The 17,384-nt window shown below is 51.1% G+C and overlaps 1 protein-coding gene across 1 annotated transcript; it reads right to left on the bottom strand.

The window, feature by feature from the left end:
- Positions 1–160: 160 nt before the first annotated feature.
- vwde (von Willebrand factor D and EGF domains) lies at positions 161–15,783 on the bottom strand. The gene is made up of 29 exons (XM_076045759.1): positions 15,369–15,783; positions 14,468–14,658; positions 13,095–13,332; positions 12,038–12,288; positions 11,047–11,136; positions 10,813–10,963; positions 10,516–10,733; positions 9,731–9,804; positions 8,930–9,212; positions 8,611–8,807; positions 7,246–8,051; positions 6,817–6,953; positions 6,516–6,686; positions 6,224–6,328; positions 5,362–5,476; positions 5,017–5,270; positions 4,337–4,550; positions 4,116–4,253; positions 3,403–3,759; positions 3,164–3,259; positions 2,990–3,085; positions 2,762–2,857; positions 2,524–2,619; positions 2,291–2,386; positions 1,686–1,781; positions 1,502–1,597; positions 979–1,074; positions 778–875; positions 161–418 (listed from the first exon to the last, which is right to left on the bottom strand). Exons 1-29 carry the CDS (start codon positions 15,436–15,438, stop codon positions 404–406), a joined length of 4,941 nt encoding a protein of 1,646 aa, XP_075901874.1. The 5' UTR covers positions 15,439–15,783; the 3' UTR covers positions 161–403.
- Between the last annotated feature and the right edge of the window lie 1,601 nt (positions 15,784–17,384).

Consider the following 17,384-nt stretch of genomic DNA (forward strand, 5'->3'; position numbering starts at 1 on the left):
TTTTTTTATTACGTGAAAACTCAAAGTGAAAAAGCTGTTGTTTTTTTTTTGTTTTTTTTTAAATACTACATATAACTTAGAATAATGGAGGAAATGAAAGGAAAGAGTAATAAATGCAACATCAAGTCCAAAACGCTGATAAAAAAAAAAAAAAAAAAAAGCAAAGCAAACTGTCTTTTGTTGGAAATAATAAAAAGATAGTTTACCTCAGTTCAGAAAAAGGGGGGTGGGGGGGCAACTAGTCTGGTTAAATTGTGCAGTGAGCTGATGAGTCACTGGGAGCCTCGAGGTAGTGGGTTACAAAGACGCACAACGACAAGTGCAACACATCCCGTCCATCTGTTCACACATACACAGGAACAGGCAACGATCCTCTCCCTTTGCTTGCCGCTGTCCGCTGCTTTCACACTCGTGACACCTGCAAACATGAAGCGTAAAGCAAATCAGCTTTGCCTCCGAGATGTCAGACAGCAAGCATTCAAACGGAGGTCTGGTCGAGAACACAAACATGTCAAAGTCGGTAAAAGTATCAAACTGGCTGTTTTCCATGAGCATCGTTGCGTCCATCCAGTTCATCGTTATCGGTGCTCCCTGAGCTTCTCTATGCTGCCCCCTGGTGTTCCAAAATGCACTCAGTTGACTGGACTCGAGCTACACCCTGAAGTCTTTGTACGATATAGTCTTTGTCAAGATTACACATCTGTGCCGCAGCAAAATAGCATCGTTTATTTGCAAAATAAATAGTGAAAAAATAAATGAAAAGGCTCCAGCGCTGACCTTCAGTGCACAGGTGGGGCCCTTGAAGCCTCTGCGACAGTGGCAGTAGTCGGGCAGGACGCAGCGGCCGCCGTTCAGACAGCGCCGTGTGCACACCGCTGACAACAAGGGTTTGATTTCAGAGAGGGGTGAAAAAAAAACAAACAAACAAAAAAAAAAACAACTTTCTATTCAAATTTACTACCTGATGAATGAACCCACCTGTTTGACATTGGAGCCCCTCCCAGCCAGTGGCACACTGGCAGGTGTTTGGTCCCAAACACTCGCCGCCGTTTTTACATTTTTGCAGGCAAACGGCTGCAGCCAAAGAAAGAGAAGCACATCAGAATCTGCGACGGCCACGAAAAGATGCAAAAAAAACCCCCAAAAAACAAACACTTTACAAGGGCTGGCAACTTTATCCGTATTTAAAGTTGATTGTGAAATAGTTTTCAGCTGCTGAAAGTATGACCAATCAGAGTCTTTCGAGGAGAGGAGGTGGAGCTCCAGACAGAAACAGGAAGTTCCTGCAGGCCAGTGAGCTTTGGCGGCTGCAGCATGGACGCCGTCATGTGATTGATGGTCGTTGGAAAGCTTTTTATTGTTTTGTTTGTTCTTTGAAGTTCCTCCCCTCCTTCTTATCAAAACAGTTTCCACAGTGTCTCTATGTTACGCCTCCCTGGTGGATGTCTCGCTGTCGACCCGCGCTGTCAGATCATGTGCACAGAAAATGAATGCCGCTCACGTATGTTGCATTTTCTCCCCCTCCAGCCTGAGGCGCAGGAGCAGGTGTTGGGTCCCACACACTTGCCTCTGTTCATGCACACGGGGTCGCACACACCTGCAACACATGGGGTTACACCGTCATCTTGCACGCACACACACACAGACAGACAGACAGACAGACAGGGTGCGGGGTCGGGACTCACTCCTCTGACACCTCTTCCCTGTGTAGCCTTCAGGGCAGGAGCAGACGTTGTTCCTCCTGCACTGGCCTCCGTTCTTACAGGGGGGGCTGCACACGGCTGCAAAGCACAGCGACCACACGCTGACCATTTTCACAATGTTGAGGTTTGGATTTTTATTTATTGATTCTTTTATTTTTTGCAACACAGACTCCAAAGAGGAGTCGCCCAGCGGTCCAGTTAGCCCTCTGTTAGAGGCCGCGCCGCAAAACTTTCAACCCCCCAAAAACTAGAAATGATGCTTTGTTGCAGTCCAACAGGAAGGAGTGCAAAAGCAAGGTGAACAACTCAGAGGGCGGAGCAAACACCTGGCTGGGGGGCGGGGGGTGTGGCCACCAACTTGAGAGAGATTCACAAGTGGTCACTTTTCCAGAATTGAGTGTTTTTTTTTTACCAATTAATGGGAACGCTGGTCAGCTCCCCACGACTCTGAAGAGCGACTGTGTCCTTCAGCAGTCAACTGATGAGACTGACGGGGCGGGAACTGCAGCCAGAGTGCACTGTCTGGTGGCTGGCGACACATCCAAGGGCAGAAGTGAAGCACGGGGGGCTTCATCTCGGAGGCTTACCGATCTGACACTGCGAGCCGTAGAAGCCTGCAGGGCAGGCGCACACATCGGGCCTGACGCAGGTTCCACCGTTGAGACAGACGGGACTGCAGAGAGCTGAGGGTCGGTCACACACACACACACACACACACACACACACACACACACACACACACACACACACACACACACACACACTTTAATTGCACCTCTACACTCGTCCATCCATTCAAGTCTTGGCAGCAGCTCGGCACCTGAGTTACACGTCGGTCCGAACCAGCCAGGTTTGCATTTGCAGACGTCCGGGGAAACACACTGGCCTCCGTTCTCACAGTGTCTGTTACACACCACTGAAACACACACACACACACACACACACACACTTGATTTGGGTGATTCAACTCCCTTCAGACGTCGGACATAATTACGTAATTATTACGACTACAAATATTTCAAAGCTAAAGCTTCATATTTCATAGAGAAGCGTCTCACTGATTTCACAGCGGGGTCCCACGAAGCCATAAGGGCAGGTGCACAGGTTCCTGGCCAGACAGGTGCCTCCGTGTCGACACGGCGGCTCGCAGCTCGCTAGACACACACACACACACACACACACACAAACACACACACAAACACACACACACACTGATGCATGAAGCTGATATCTAGTCGAGCTGTGTGTGTGTGTGTGTGTGTGTGTGTGTGTGTATGCGTGCCTACCTTCCTCACAGGCGGCGCCGCTGTAGCCGGCCGGACACTCGCACACGTTGGGCTTCACACACCGCCCGCGGTTCCTGCAGTCGGGTCGACACACAGCTGAGAGGAAGGCAGACGAAGGTCAGTGATGCTCTTCCCTCCTCCCGGAGAGGTTTTTCTGTCTTCCCGCCATCTCACCGATGTGGCAGCCGTAGCCGGTGTACCCTGGTCTGCAGGTGCAGGTGTTGGGCAGCGTGCACTCCGTGTTCCTGCCGCACGGGAACCTGCACACGGCTGCAGTCAAACACAGGCTTTACTCGTTGAAATGAAGATGAGGAAGACGAAGAGATAGCAAAAAGCTGCAGGTTTTCAAAAATGTTGTGAAAGGGTCGGAGGACCAAATGGTTCGACCAATCAGCAGCAGGGGCGACAGGCACCTTGACATGCGACTCCGTCCCCGGTGTAGCCGTAAGGGCAGCGACCACACCTGAAGGTGGCGGCGGCAGCGATGGGCTCGCAGGGAACGCCGGGAAAGCAGGGAGAGTCGGCACAGGTCACATGGCGCGGCGGGCCCACCCCCTCTGGCCCCTCCTCTGTGGGCAGAGCCCCAAACGCGGGGGTCTGCGGCGCTGTCGCCCTCCTGCCGTCTGCACTGGAGACGCCCACCTCTGGCTGGCTCCACCCACCGGCCAGTCGTCTGGAGGAGGATGTGGAGGAGGAGGAGGGAGTAGTGGGCGGAGTCTTTCTGCTGGAATTTGGCTTGGTGCCGCGAAGTGGGCCGTCTGCACCCTGACCTGTAACACACTGCAAGTTAGAGGACAACTCAACATCATACAGTACACACTGCATCGCTGCCAATAACTGTCCTGCATTCAGGCACAAGCTGCGATATTTGTATACTTTCAACCTGTTATATTCTGTACATACAGTACAAAGTGCAGTACAACAGTTGAATTATTCATTTAAATATACATACGTGTATATATACATGTATAGTGTATATAGTATATTCTGTTCATTTGTATTTAATTCACTGCTAAGCACTGTGGTTGGATGCTCGCTGCACTGTGACAGGTGCAATGACAGTGAAGTTGATTCTTCTCCAATCTAATCTAATCTCAACCTCCTCCGAGCTCTGCGGTCAACCTACGTGTGCAGTTTGCTCCGTCGCCGCTGTATCCGGAAGGACAGCGGCCGCAGGAGAAGGAGCCCATGGTGTTGTTGCAGCGGACTCCTGGGAAACACGGCCAGGAGGCACACTCGTCAATGTCTCCTCTGCAGGTGCGGCCTGAATTGAAAAAAAATAAATAAATAAGTTGATGATTAAAATTAGAATTGACCGAAAGGTCTGCAGGTGCGTCTGTCCCTCACCTGTGGTGCCTGCCGGACAGATGCAGGTGAAGGAGTCGACTCGGTCCAGGCAGCGTCCCAGCCTGCAGGGGTTGGGCTTGCAGTCGTCCACGTTCACCTCGCACTTGTCACCCGTGAACCCTGCCAGACACAGGCAGCGGGACGTCCCACCGCCGCCCGCCGCACCTGCCACACAGGAAGCTCCGTTCAGACACCGGCAGGCGCTCACGGTCACCTGGCAGCGAGAGGAGGAGGCACGAGCAGGATTACAATCGACCTGCAAGCGGCTCCAGTTCAGCCGGAGCTCAGAGATTTCTATCACGAGCATCCTCAGTCATCTTGTCCTCCTCCTTTGGACCCAGAAACTCATCCCGGCAGGTTTGAGTTGGGATGTTGGTGTAGAAAAATAAGCAGAAGAAACAGCAAGGAATTCAAGTTTGTTTTGTTTTTTTTTTAAACTATGAAACGTATACAAATAAATACATATTCCATGAAAAATAGTTTATCACAATCACATTTGGTGATAAGCGTGTTTGATATTCCTATCTCCAAATGATTTGTGCTCCACTCACCAGGCTCATTTCTAAAGGTATGATAATAAAAATGATGAGAAATGTAAACTTCATGGTGATTTCCTGTGTATTCGGGGACATAAAACGCTTTAATCAGGATTCAAGACCATCCAAACACAAAGTGTTTACCTGCAGGGAAGCTCTGGTCTCTGCGCCGCACTCGTCCCTTGCGGTGAGCAGGAACGCGTGCGTGTCCGAAGCTCCGGCTGCGGCCTTCCACGTCAGCAGGCCGGCCGGTGACAGCGACGCCCCCTTGGGGCCGGAGTCCAGACTGAAAAGCACCGGCGAGCCCTCGGGGTCCCGAGCCCGCAGCTGGTAGGAGAAGTTGTGGCCCTGGAGGGAGCGGAGCGCAGGCGGCGGGTGCAGCACCGGAGGTTGGTTCCCTGCAAGTGATGAGACCATCAAGTGGAGTCCGGGGGGTCAGACCGACCACACCAGGACCCCCAGAGTGCTGCCGTCATCGGAGGGACTCACTGTCTGCTGTCGTCCAGCTGTGTGTGGACGAGTCGGGGCGGCACCTGAGACAGGGGCTGCTGGGGTTTGACTGGCCCTCGCTGTAACACAGGCCGTCAATGTTGCACGTTTTCTCCTGGAAGGAAGAAAAAAAAAAAAAAAAAGATCTCCTCGTCGTCAGCTGATGATGATTTTGATGATTTTGATGATGATGATGATGATGATGATGATGATGATGATGATGACAGTGCTGTAGGCTCAGTGAAAGGGTCAGCGTGAAGCACATTCTTTTCACGTATGATCCATAAATCAAGGAAACGGATGCAATTAGAGTCAAAATCCATGGTGAATTTGAGAAATTTAGAACACTTATTTAGATGATTGAAAAACAACTTTAACTGATCCGCACTGCCACGCCAGAGAACCCACACAACATCTAGAAAACATTTCCGTGTCAAAATGTTATTTTTAAATTCATTTTTGGTGTCAATGTAAACTTCTTCTTCAAAAAAAAAAGGACATGTACAGATTTGCAAAAGAAGGTGCGAAGGGGCTTCCCGTGGCCACACCTCTCCTCTGGAGGAACCGAGAGCCTCGGCAAGCAAAGCAGTGACTTGTCAGAAAAAGACCTTTTACAAATTCAAACAAGACAGCTTGATGAAGGAATGTAGTTTTGCTCCCTCTCTTGGACCAAAAAAAAAAAAAAAAAAAAATGCTCCGTAGGCCGCAAGCATGATACATCACAAGTGGCTGGAAGTGGGACTCGACAAAAGGCAGAGACAGGCCGAAACCTTGTGGACATAAATATTACATTGGGAGTGGGGTGTGCGGTGGCGGCTGTGATGACGCAAACCAGACGTGAGAGCAACAGAAGACGTCTCACCCTCAGCCTGCACATGCCCTCGGTGTCCAGGCTGCAGATCTGACAGGCTCCGTCGTACAGCGTCAGGATCTTGGCGTTGCTGTAGCCGTGGCCGTCGTTGGACACCTGGGCGGCGGACGAGACTTGGTTACAGAGGCTCCGGAGGCGGGGCGTAAAGCGGCGAGCAAACACTCACATCTGGCTGCCTGCTGTCGGTGCAGCGCCAGATGTGCCGCCTGTCGAGGGTCATGTGACGGATGAGGAGAGGATGAGCGGAGACATTAGGCTGCAGGAGGAAACGGAAGCGGCTGACCTTGATCTGCCAGCGAGCCAGCGGCCTGCTGGTGTCGGTGGCGGCGTCGGGTTCCGGGCCCGCGGGAACCCGGCCGTCCTCCAGGGGGAGCTGGCACTCCATAGCCGCCTGGTCCAGGAAGACAGCCGGGACAAACTGGGGCTTGTCCGGCAGCCAGTCGCCGTCCTCAAACTGGAGAGACGCACAGGAGACGGAGAGACGTCACACCTCTGATGTTCTCCCAGAATAAATAAATAAATAAATGAATAAATACACAAATAAATAATCAATATTCATATTCCATCGACTCAGTTCAAAGTACCTTTTCTTTGACAAACTCACACTTGAGCTGGTGGGAGTTCCTGAAGCCCTGACCGAAGACCTGCACAGTGGAGCAGTCGCCCTGCCGGACGTCGCACAGACCCTCCGTCTCCAGCTCCCTGATCTCCGGGATCTGGTCTGCACAGCCGTTCAGAGCAGAGCAAAGCTTTAAGTGCTGCCGGTGAAGACTGGATCTACCACGGGATGGATTATCGTGGAGGATCGTGGAGCTATTGAGAATATCGGAAGACATCTGAATGCTGTTTTTTGACACAGACACAGATTTTTTTTAGAGAAAACTTTGTTTTCAACAAGGATTGAATTATCAACGTCAACCAACATCACAACCTAAATCTGGAAAATTAACAAAAACTTCTGCAAGATTAAACGGCTGCAGAAAAGGCATTTTCTCCTGCTTTTGACCTCCTACCAGAGATGGCGCTGCAGTCGTAGGAGCCGAACCCGGGGAAGCACAAGCAGCCCCACTCGGAACACTGGCCGTTCCAGCTGCACATGTTGGGGCACCTGAGCAGAGCCGCAGCCTCCTGATGCTCCTGCTGGCTCCTCCCCTTCTCCACCAGCCGCCGCTCGCATTCGTTCTCCAGCAGTGGCAAGGTGGCGTCGAGCCACGACGGCTCGTCCTTGAGCCGCAGGTCACTGACGCACATGGACACCGCCTGGGCCAGGACGGACTCGGCCAGCAGGGGGCGACAACCGGACGCCAAGCTGGAGTTGACCACGGCCTGCTGGCACAGAGCCCTGGCCTGCTGCTCGCTCATTCCCGACGGGGTGGGCCAGGTCGGGGACACGCCCCCTGGGGCTGCCGCCTCGTGGTCCTCCGGGAAAAAGTAGGCGGCGGCCTCCAGGTCAGCCTGGTTGAGGCTCTGGCGCCGAAAGTTGTGACGGTGGCTGCGTCCCACTGCTGAAGCTCCGCCCCTGGAGGAGAAGTTCCTCCCAGGAGGGTGACGGTCTCCGCCCTGATTCCAGGGCCGTCCAAAGTACTCGGCAGTGACGTCCCGAGTGGGGATGATGCCAGAGAGACGCACGTTGCCATGGTGCCAGCAGGTGGCGTTGGAGTGCGAGGAGGAGGAGGAGGAGGAGGAGGCTGATGAGGGCTGGGTCTTGGGCGATGCAGGGCGGGACCCAGGCTGACAGTTGCAGAACCTGCGAGGGCCGGCGGTGGTCACGTTCAGAGGTGGGGGCTCGGTGTCAAACAGGCTGCTGCCTGGACCAAGTCTAGGAACCGGGAAAGGAGGACAAGGGAGGAACGGAGGTAAAGGAGAAGGGAGGCTTTGCATTAGCATTAGCATTAGCATTAGCACACTAACTGCAACAGAAGTGAGTAGCAGCCGACGCTGACCACTCACGTCAGGTGGATTCACGGTTTTCAATATGTCTGTCTCTCACTGGCCCCACTATTGTGACCACTGGCCCAGGTCAACGTCAGGGATCCATCCCCACAATAGCGAAAATGAACAATTTTGATTTAATAACATTTATTTTTTTGAGGTAAGTTTACAAAAGTGCAGCAAAAAGGTGCAAATCCATAAATCAAAAGTGCCAATAGACTTCTTCCAACAGTGCATTACTCATGTAAGTTCTGCCTCCATCTTCTCCTCCCTCAGCTGGCTGAAAAGTGGGCCGCATTGTGCGTTCATACCCGTCAACTTGTCTCTAAGGGGCCGTTTTACACAGAGACAGATTTCTTTTTTGTGGGAACCGCACATTTTTGAAAACGTCCTCAAAAATGTTCCCGTTTACACCAAACACAGACGTGTGTTTTAACGTCGCTGACCTCCATTCTGAGATGAAAGCCTGAACGTCCTGCAGCGCGGCGCCCCCTGTGGACTGGAAGTCGTTTGCCGGATCTCCGTCGTAGGTGCCGCAGAGGCCCTCAGTGTGGCGCCGGTCCGAACCAGGGGCCCTCACGGTCAAACTCATCCCCCAGTCTGAAACGTCGGCCCGAATGAAGGCTCCTGATGAGAAGCTCACCTGGCGTCAGGACAGAGGGGACGGGGGAGGGGCTCTGTAACCACAAGCCACAGCGCCCCCTGCAGGGTCCCCACCAAACCGATCCACGAACATTTTGAAAGTAACCCCAGGCGGCTGCTCACGGTGACTTTGCGTCCCTGGTAGGACTCTGCGATCCGAACGGCATTCCTGCTGGCCCCTCCCCTCTGCTTCACAGAGAGGTGAGGTCTGCTCTCCCCCACCTCGCCGCCGCACATGTCAAAGGCCACCAGCTCACCGCTGCCGCTGTCCCTCGCTGCGAAGCCGCACGCGCAGGAGGCGGCGTGCACCAGGCTGCCGCACTCCCACTGACGCACGTGGACCTCCAGCGGCCCGGAGCTGCTCTTGTACAGGACAAAGGTTCCCACTTGGTTGTTCTCATAGCGCCTGCAGGGGGGAACGGAGCGAGGAAGAGGGAATAGCTCACACGTTATTATTCTGTAAATACAGGAGCTACCCGAAGAAATGAGAATATCCAGTAAAAGTTGTTTTATTTTGGCAATTTAACATAAAAGATGAAAGCAACAAATTCTATTGAGCCATTCCACGCAAATTGACAAATCTCGAGCAGCTCCTTGTTGCAACTTTGCTGATTAAGATTTTCATAAAGATTTGACTTTGTGTAACATTCTAATTTTCTGAATTTTTGAACTTGAGTTTTTTTTTTTTTTTTTTTAAGCCGCATGAACTGATCAGCAAAATCCAAAGTAAAAACAAATAAAATACTTTAAAAACTTGGAATATATTGATTTGCATATTATTCCTTTATATAATATGCCACATTCACCTTTTAAGTTGAATTGCAGAAAAACACAGCAACCTTTTCAGGATTGTCTAATTTTCTGGGCAGTCCTGTAAACTCTGTGATCTCAGTGGTGAGCTGCATGTTTGCAGGGTTGAAATACCTGCCGTCAAAAGTGATGACGTGAGGGTCAGTGAAGGAGTAGCAGTAGGCAGCGGGGACGTCGTTTACCGTCACCTGAAAGTGACACCAGGACGCAACACAGCCTCAACTACTGTAGAGGAAACCTGATCCAGGACCAGAACACTCAGAACAGCGGAGTGAAAGTGATTTTTCACGCCATGAAAGCGGTGTGACGTTAAAAACAAGGAAACATTTCAAAAACACCGATAGAATAGGAAAAGCTTTGAATATCATCAGGTAGTTGTGATGCAAAATTCAAGTCACCGGTGTTTTCTACTAATGCTGCTGCGACTCATAATGAGGAAGTTAAGGTTTGACTTCATCTGCTGTCACATTCATTTTTCAGAAAGTAGAGTTTTGGATAGCAGCCCTCTGTGATGTCACAAAGGCACTGATACGGAGCCCCGCCACTACCACGTACCACGACCAGGTTTTGGCTCCGCCCCCTGACACCGCCTGACTTTTTTCCCCCCTTCCATTGGTGTGTGAATGTGTGTGTGGATGGGTTAATGAGAGGCCTTTGTAGAGTGCTAGAATAGCACTACATCAGTGCAGTCCGTTTACCTTCCAAACACGTGGAAGATCCAACAAAACATTGCTTTCAGCAAGGTGGCTGTAAACACAGGGCTAAATATAAGAGGTTTTTGGATGTTCACTGATGTGAGGTGGCTCCCCCTGGAGTCCTGACTGAAGGACCGGGAGTCACGACGACTGACCTACGGCTGAATTTAATGAATTGCAAGCCTGCAGATTTGTTGGGTTTACCTCGGCAGGTTCTGGCGAGTATCCGTTCCACAGGAAACTCTGGGAGCTGATGGGAGCAGCAGAGATCCGAGTCGTCCGGTTCCCGTCGCTGACAAAGTCCGTGACGGGGCTGAAGTGGACGAGGGCTCGGCTGCAGACGCCGCCCCCGCAGGGAACCTGAGGCAGGTGCACCAGGCAGGAGGACAGAGACACATCTGCCTCCTGCAGGCCTCCTCTACCTTCCACAGGAGACGACAGGAGAACGGAGACAGTGAGGAACCGGCTCTGACTGGACTCTCTGCCGAGCCTCCCCCTCACCTTCGCCGCTCGTGGCGAGCTCCAGGGTCAGGGCGCAGCGTGCTCCTGCGGGGGGCGCCACCTCTCCCGGACACGGTACGGGAACAGTGCTCTCCACCGCCAGCTCGTACAGCCGCCCGTCCTCCCAAATGCTGTTGGCCTCCGGTCGCAGCTGTGGTGAAAAACATCCGTCCAAAAACATCGGACTTTATTGAAAAAAACTACGATATAATCAAGCAGATTACTGCCGTTTACCCGAATCCCAGCAAAGAACTCCTGGCTTTCCACCCAAGAACTGTGACTGTTAGGGGAATCCAGGAAGAAAGTGGAAATGGAGCAGAAGATCTGAGAGCAGAGGAGCAGAGATGAGATGGTTGTTTTTAATTGGCTACCTGTTAATCCCAGACAGTCGGACGGATTCCAGTTGGGTTTTTTTTTTTTCTTTGTTCAAGGGACAAAATATGAAACTTAATGCTTTCCCTTCACTGTCAAAGGTTAACGTGTGTAACATCTGGATTATTTTGAGAGGAAACAGTGACATCGAGTGGTTATATTTTAGACTGCAGCGCTCTTTCACTCCCCCTCCCCCTCCCGAGCTTGCCTGTAAACTACGGCGGCCTGCGCACACAAACCTGGATGTGTTGTCCACCTTCTTCTCTGTTGGTTTATTTGAGGATGCAGGCAAAATCACCCTAAATATGAAATGCACTGTTTGTCAGGCGGGCTGGACTCTCCACACAGGCTTCCTTAGAAATATATTGCGGCGCAAGATGGCAGCTAACCAGTAGCAAGAGCCTTGTCTATGTATGTTCTTCTATATAAATGAGGACCATTCCATGGGTAGGAAAACCAAATAACTTTTATTGGACTGGATTTGCATTGAGTTTTATATTTTATCCCCATCGAGAAAAAAAGCTAAGCTGGAATCTATTCAGGACATAATGAACGTCGACAATCTGCCCAGTCTGACGGGACAATCAGATTCTTTGCCGCCAGTTCAGCCGGGAGGCCATGGATCGAGGCTTCCCATTGGTGGGCGGAGCACCAGCTGGCATGACGAGGCGCAGACCTGTGAACTTAAAACTTGACAGGTTTATTTGCTCGCACATTCAGGTCCAGTTGAATAGACGACGAACAGGCGCTCGGGAGAGTGGACAAGCAAGACTTGAGAGTTGAAAGGTTCTGTTTCTGATTGTGACGGAGCGAGGTGACCCGTCACACCCGTCCCTACGGACCAGCGCCCCACCTTGTCTCCCAGCCGCAGGTTGAAGCCGTCCAGCTCGATGAGGGCCGACGTCTGGACGGTGGTCTCCCGCTTGAGCTCCTCCCTCCTGCCCTCAGGACCCGAGAGGCGGGACCAAGCCACCACGTGACCCAGTGAGCTGCCGGAGCCGGCGGCGACCACGGCGAAGCTGCACCTCAGGTGGACGGCGCCGCCCGTCATCTCCGCGATGATTGATGGTGCATCTGGAGGAGGAGCAGGACGGGGAGACGAGCCTCCTAGGGAGGAGGAGGAGGAGGAAGAGGAAGAGGAAGAAAAAAAACTGTCTGTATGCTGATAATTTGTGCATATAGCGATGATTTTTTTTTTTTTTTTTTTACATATATGCAACATATGTGTGAAAAGTCACGAGGAGGTGGAAGTAGCGCTTTGAAAGGTCCGGTGTGTAAACATGTTTAAGGAATCCTGCCTGACAGTGCGTTTCGTATTTAGGGCACTAAGCTCTTATCAACGTAAAAAATAAAAATCATGCCACTGAGAAAGACAGTGGAGTTGAGAAAAGGAAGATGACGGTGACCTCCGTGCTGCTGATGAGGATGATGACAGCGGTGATGAAGGGCCGCCCCACATGCTCCGCTCATTAGGAGGAGCAGCGAGGGGCCTGACACTGCATTCCTGGCTGCCTGGCAACACCCCCCTCCACCCCCCTCCACCCCCCTCCACCCCCCCAAACCCCTCCCATTGTTTTGACCTGATACCAGGAGTCAAACACCAGGCTCATAAATGCAGAGAGTAGAGAGGGGGGGTGGGGAGGGGGGGCACTAACTTTTACATGTTCCGTCCTGGTTCACCTCACCGGGGCCACAGGTCAGCGACACAGCGGGCAAAGCATCCTGCATCCCTGCTGGACAGATGGAGGAGCAGGAGAGGAAACACAGATGAAATGTTGGTTGTTTTCCCCTTTTCAGATTGCATGAGGAAAAAGAGAAAAAAAAAAGAAGACCCCCCCCCCCAACCCCCCCACACTTGACTAATAAACAGGAGCCCTCTGGAGCACTCTGGAGCCTCCTACCCTCTGCACAGTAGCCCATGCAAGCCTGCGTGGGCTGCAGCAGGTACACCAGGAAGCTGCCGCAGTTGCGGACGCTGACGGGGATGCGGAACATGCAGCAGTCTGTGCTGCCGTTGCCGCCGCCGCCGCTAGGGAAGGAGTGCCAGGCAGCGCAGGCCGTCAGCTGCCTGAGCTCCAGCGGCCCCGGCAAGGACTCACCCTCAGCCAGGGAGAGCCAGACCGGAGCCTGGGTCCCACAGCGGTTCACCTGCACGATGACGAAGAGGACAAAAAAATGACTCAATTTAACTTCAAAAGTTCATTCAAAAGTAACTCAACTCAGTGTTGGTGGGATGAGTTTATTTTAGCGAGTTCATTTCGGTCGTTTTCAATATTGCACCTGCTTTAAACATTAACAAAACAATAGGATAATTATGATGATATACATCGAGCAAAAAGGTGCAGGCTGAAGCCTTTGCTTATTTTGCCGACCCTTCTTACATTAATAAGACAGGAAAAACAGAGAAAAGCAAGATGAAAAACTTGCAAAAATAAATATTCAGAATTTGTATCAGCAGTAACACAACAACAACAACAACAACAATTCTAATAATAGTGCTTATGTTCATGACTTTGTTTCATATTTACTGATATTATTCCTAAATTTTGCTTTGAACATATAGAGTGTTTTACAGTTCAATTCCATAGGTTCACACCTTTTATTGTTATACTTCTTTGTTTTAAATTCATCCTAACCTTTTCTTTATGAAACATGCAAACCCCTCTAAAATGGTACTGACTAACTCTGACTTTAAACAGCTTCTGGATACTTTCTGGAAGCAGACTATTTTTTTTTTTTTTTTTTAATTTAAACATAATCAGTGCAGTTCTAAACGTCTACCAAATCACTGAATTGATTGATTGATTGATTCAAGGGCCAATAAGCCACCCATCTTCAGATCGCCGGGGCTGCGGTGGAGCAGCCTCGCATCTCTGAATAGCTCACAAAACAGGTTGACATTTAGCCCGGTGTTTGCGGCCTCCCTGCTTCAAGCGATGTAATCGCTGGGCCTTTTGCGTCACGTCTAAAAGGGAGAACAAACAAAGACGGCGTCAGAGGGTCGGAGCCAACGCATAGCTGGAGGTGCGCTCACCAACCTGAGAAAAGTGTCATCCGCGCCCTCTGTGACGTCACAAAGGGCCCGGGTTCCAGTACTGTGTCAGTTCAGTGTTACTCTCACTGACAGGATAGAGAGTAACACTATGGAACACTGGCAAAGTCCATTTTTACACAATTGGGACTGTTTAGAGGAGGCAGATGTGTGGCCACGACGGCTCTGGATGTGCCCCACTGGGCCTTGAAATGCATCATCCTGTCTGTGACAAACCACCATTCTTCCCACCTCCACACACTTGGTGGGCATGCTGGCTGGCTTGTCGAAGATCTGGAACTGGTACCAGCCCGGGGTGAGGGAGTGGTCGCAGATGAACTCCTGCAGGGCCGACTGCTGCAGCCAGCTGGAGCTGAAGGTGGCGCTGCGGTAGGGGTCCTGAAGGATGGAATGACCACCAGGCAAACACTCTGGAGGGAGGCCTGCAAAACAGGAAGAACATCAATCTCCCTCCCCCGAGCCAGAAAGCCGGGTTCTGAAACTGCAGCGGCAATAAAAAATGAGAGAATGTGCCGATGAGAATACAAACAAATATCCTCAGCATCAACCGGTGGTATTCCGACTTCCAAACCCTGCACAGCAAGATTCCTCCTGTCTGAAGTCTTGCAGATCAATCTTGAAAAGCACGCGTCTGACTTTCATCCGCTGACCAATTAGCGGACAAAATTGTCTGACTGAAACATGACAGAAACGCCTTGCGACTGTAGGATTTCCTCACTTTGAGACCCACTGGAAGCGGACACTGACTCGTCCCTAAAACACTTGAGACGGGAGTTTTCCTGCACGAACAACTGAGATTTCACACCTCTGCTCTCCTGCCACTGTGACCCGCAGGTCAAGTGAAAGGCGATAGCGCCTTGACGGGGCGGACTGTCAGAGCTGCTCACACACACACACACACACACACACACACACACACACACACACACACACACACACACACACACTATGACAGCTGGCCGGTCAGGGCCACCGTAGTGGAGCTCGAACCGACATTGGCAACATTGTGACGGCGAAGCTCAGATGAAAGTTTCTGTTGTTTACCACGAGAGACCCGTCACGAGCACAGACACGACAAACAGCGACATCTCCTGTGCTCCAACAATTATTGCATGCCAGAGTCTGCACTGACCCGTTTGAGCTCGGACCGCGTGTAGAAACACGACGCACGGCAGAAGTCCCAGAAAGTTCTGCAGCCCCATGGGTGCGTCTCGGCGGGCGGCGCGCGACTCCTCAAACCGCTGACACGTCGTGACTGCTTCCGCCCTGGCTGGCTGGCGAAGAAGAAGAAGAAGAAGGAGAAGGAGAAGAAGAGGAAGAGACCAGGGAGGGCGTCCGGTCGTCCGGGGCAGCCGAGCCGGAGTGGAGCGTCGCTGTAGCCGGGCTGACGGTGGGAGGACTGCGGGGGCTGCTCCCAGACTGCAGCGGCTGACCGCGCGGGGCTGCGCGGCTGCAGGCGCGCGGCATCACAGCGAGTTATTAGGAGGGGCAACATTGGCATCAGAGGATCAACCTCAGGTGACCCGCGACTGGGTTTGCTCCGGCACCGTGGGGGCTTTTTTGTGAAGACATCAACGTGCCGGAGAGTGCGTCAAAGAATCGACTAATTCAATCAAATTCGATAATTGAAAAGAACAAAAAAAAAAAAAAAAAAAGGCGATTTAACCATGGCTGACAGCTAACTGTCTACTATTTTTAAGGGGCGGGGACTACTTGTAAATGTCAATAAACTCTTCTAAAGAAGGACGTTGAGGCGAGGCAGAGCTAAATTCAGATGATCAGTGCAGTGAAATGTTTAGAACTGTTTGTTATTATTTTTTTTATTTGCGGAATTAAATACATAACGATGAGAATTAGTAGAAAGTCAAAACAGCCTTACATGAACAACAGTAAAAAAAAAAACAACCACAACTCCCACATAATAAAAATAAATGATATTTATCTCTCTATTTACGGCCTCCTGCTAAAACTGACTTTAGAGGACAAAAACAGAGTTGTCCCACAGGGCGAAGCCAGCACCTGGCTGGGGGCGTGGCCACTGACCTGGGAGAGTTGTTCTGGAAATCAACACTTTGTGACCTAACAGAGGACTGATTTGGGGAAATGAACAGTCTTGGCAGACACTTTGTACAGCCAACAGAAGCAACAAAGGGACTTTTATAATTCAGAAGCTTGCTGATGACTGGTGATATTTCATGGCCACATAAACTGTTAAAACAGATGCTGCAGGATTTTCTGGAGGGAAAACAGGCTGGGCCAAGAACCAGGACTGGTTTGAAATATCACGCTCACCTCCTCTCCTGACAGCATGTTTCCATTGTTCCACTGAGTCTGGCAGCGACTCCTTGCTTCTCCCTCCAAAAGATTTTGCAGTCTTCAGTTCCTTGTTCTCTGGTTTTAATGAGGGACTGTTGTCCATATTGTCCACAAGACAGCAACAGCAGCAACAGCAGCAGCAGCAACAGCTTCCTGTTTGTGTCACAGCCAAACCCTTGCAGTAGCTCCACCTCTTTCAGTTAAAAGGAAGATGGTGGGTTCGGGTCATACTCTGAAAACAATTTGCACCAGAGTTTTTCAAGATGGATCTGTAAGGACCCAGACTTGGAATGTTTAGCGCTTCTGCTGCCTTGCAAGAAAAAAAAAAACGACGAGATGCCCCCCCCCCGCCCCCCCTTTCAAAACAATTTTAAAACTGCTGACGTCTACTTCACTTAGTGCAGGTGGAGAAGTTTGGATGATAATTTCTGCAGCTATGCAGGGAGCCAATGGGAAGCTTGCAGCCAAAGAGAGTTTTCATCTCCTCGCCTTGTAAATCTCCAGCAACGTCAACCTGCGAGCAGCCTGGAGAAGTCATCAGGTTCCGTCTTACACAACGGGACGTTAAGACCTCAGGCAGTTTCCTGGATGGCCCAGCGTGACCAGCGTCAGTTTGCAACTTTCTTCCTAAGTCAAAGAAGGCAAAGGGCAGGTAAACAAATAAGGTTTGATTAGCCCATGTGATGCTTAAACACACACACACAGGCTCATTTTGTGTAATTTACTCTCATTATAATCAGACAGGGAGATGTGGGAGATGTGGCGGCACCGCAGTATTCCGGGGGAATGTGATCAGCTAAACGATGCAATTACCCCAAGCTGATGAGAGTCG

Source organism: Nelusetta ayraudi, unplaced genomic scaffold, assembly GCF_046127955.1.
Source record: "Nelusetta ayraudi isolate G7.1 ecotype Tasmania unplaced genomic scaffold, CSIRO-AGI_Nayr_v1 ptg000087l, whole genome shotgun sequence".
NCBI lineage: Eukaryota > Metazoa > Chordata > Actinopteri > Tetraodontiformes > Monacanthidae > Nelusetta > Nelusetta ayraudi.

Bases quoted from the DNA above. Each gene is read 5' to 3' on its own strand.
- vwde (XM_076045759.1), bottom strand. From the start codon at position 15,438: ATGGGGCTGCAGAACTTTCTGGGACTTCTGCCGTGCGTCGTGTTTCTA. The intron at 8,808-8,929 runs GTGAGCAGCCGC...TCCTGACGCCAG, and splicing joins ACCAGGGACGCAAAGTCACC to GTGAGCTTCTCATCAGGAGC. The intron at 876-978 runs GTGGGTTCATTC...CCTTGTTGTCAG, and splicing joins GGGGCTCCAATGTCAAACAG to CGGTGTGCACACGGCGCTGT.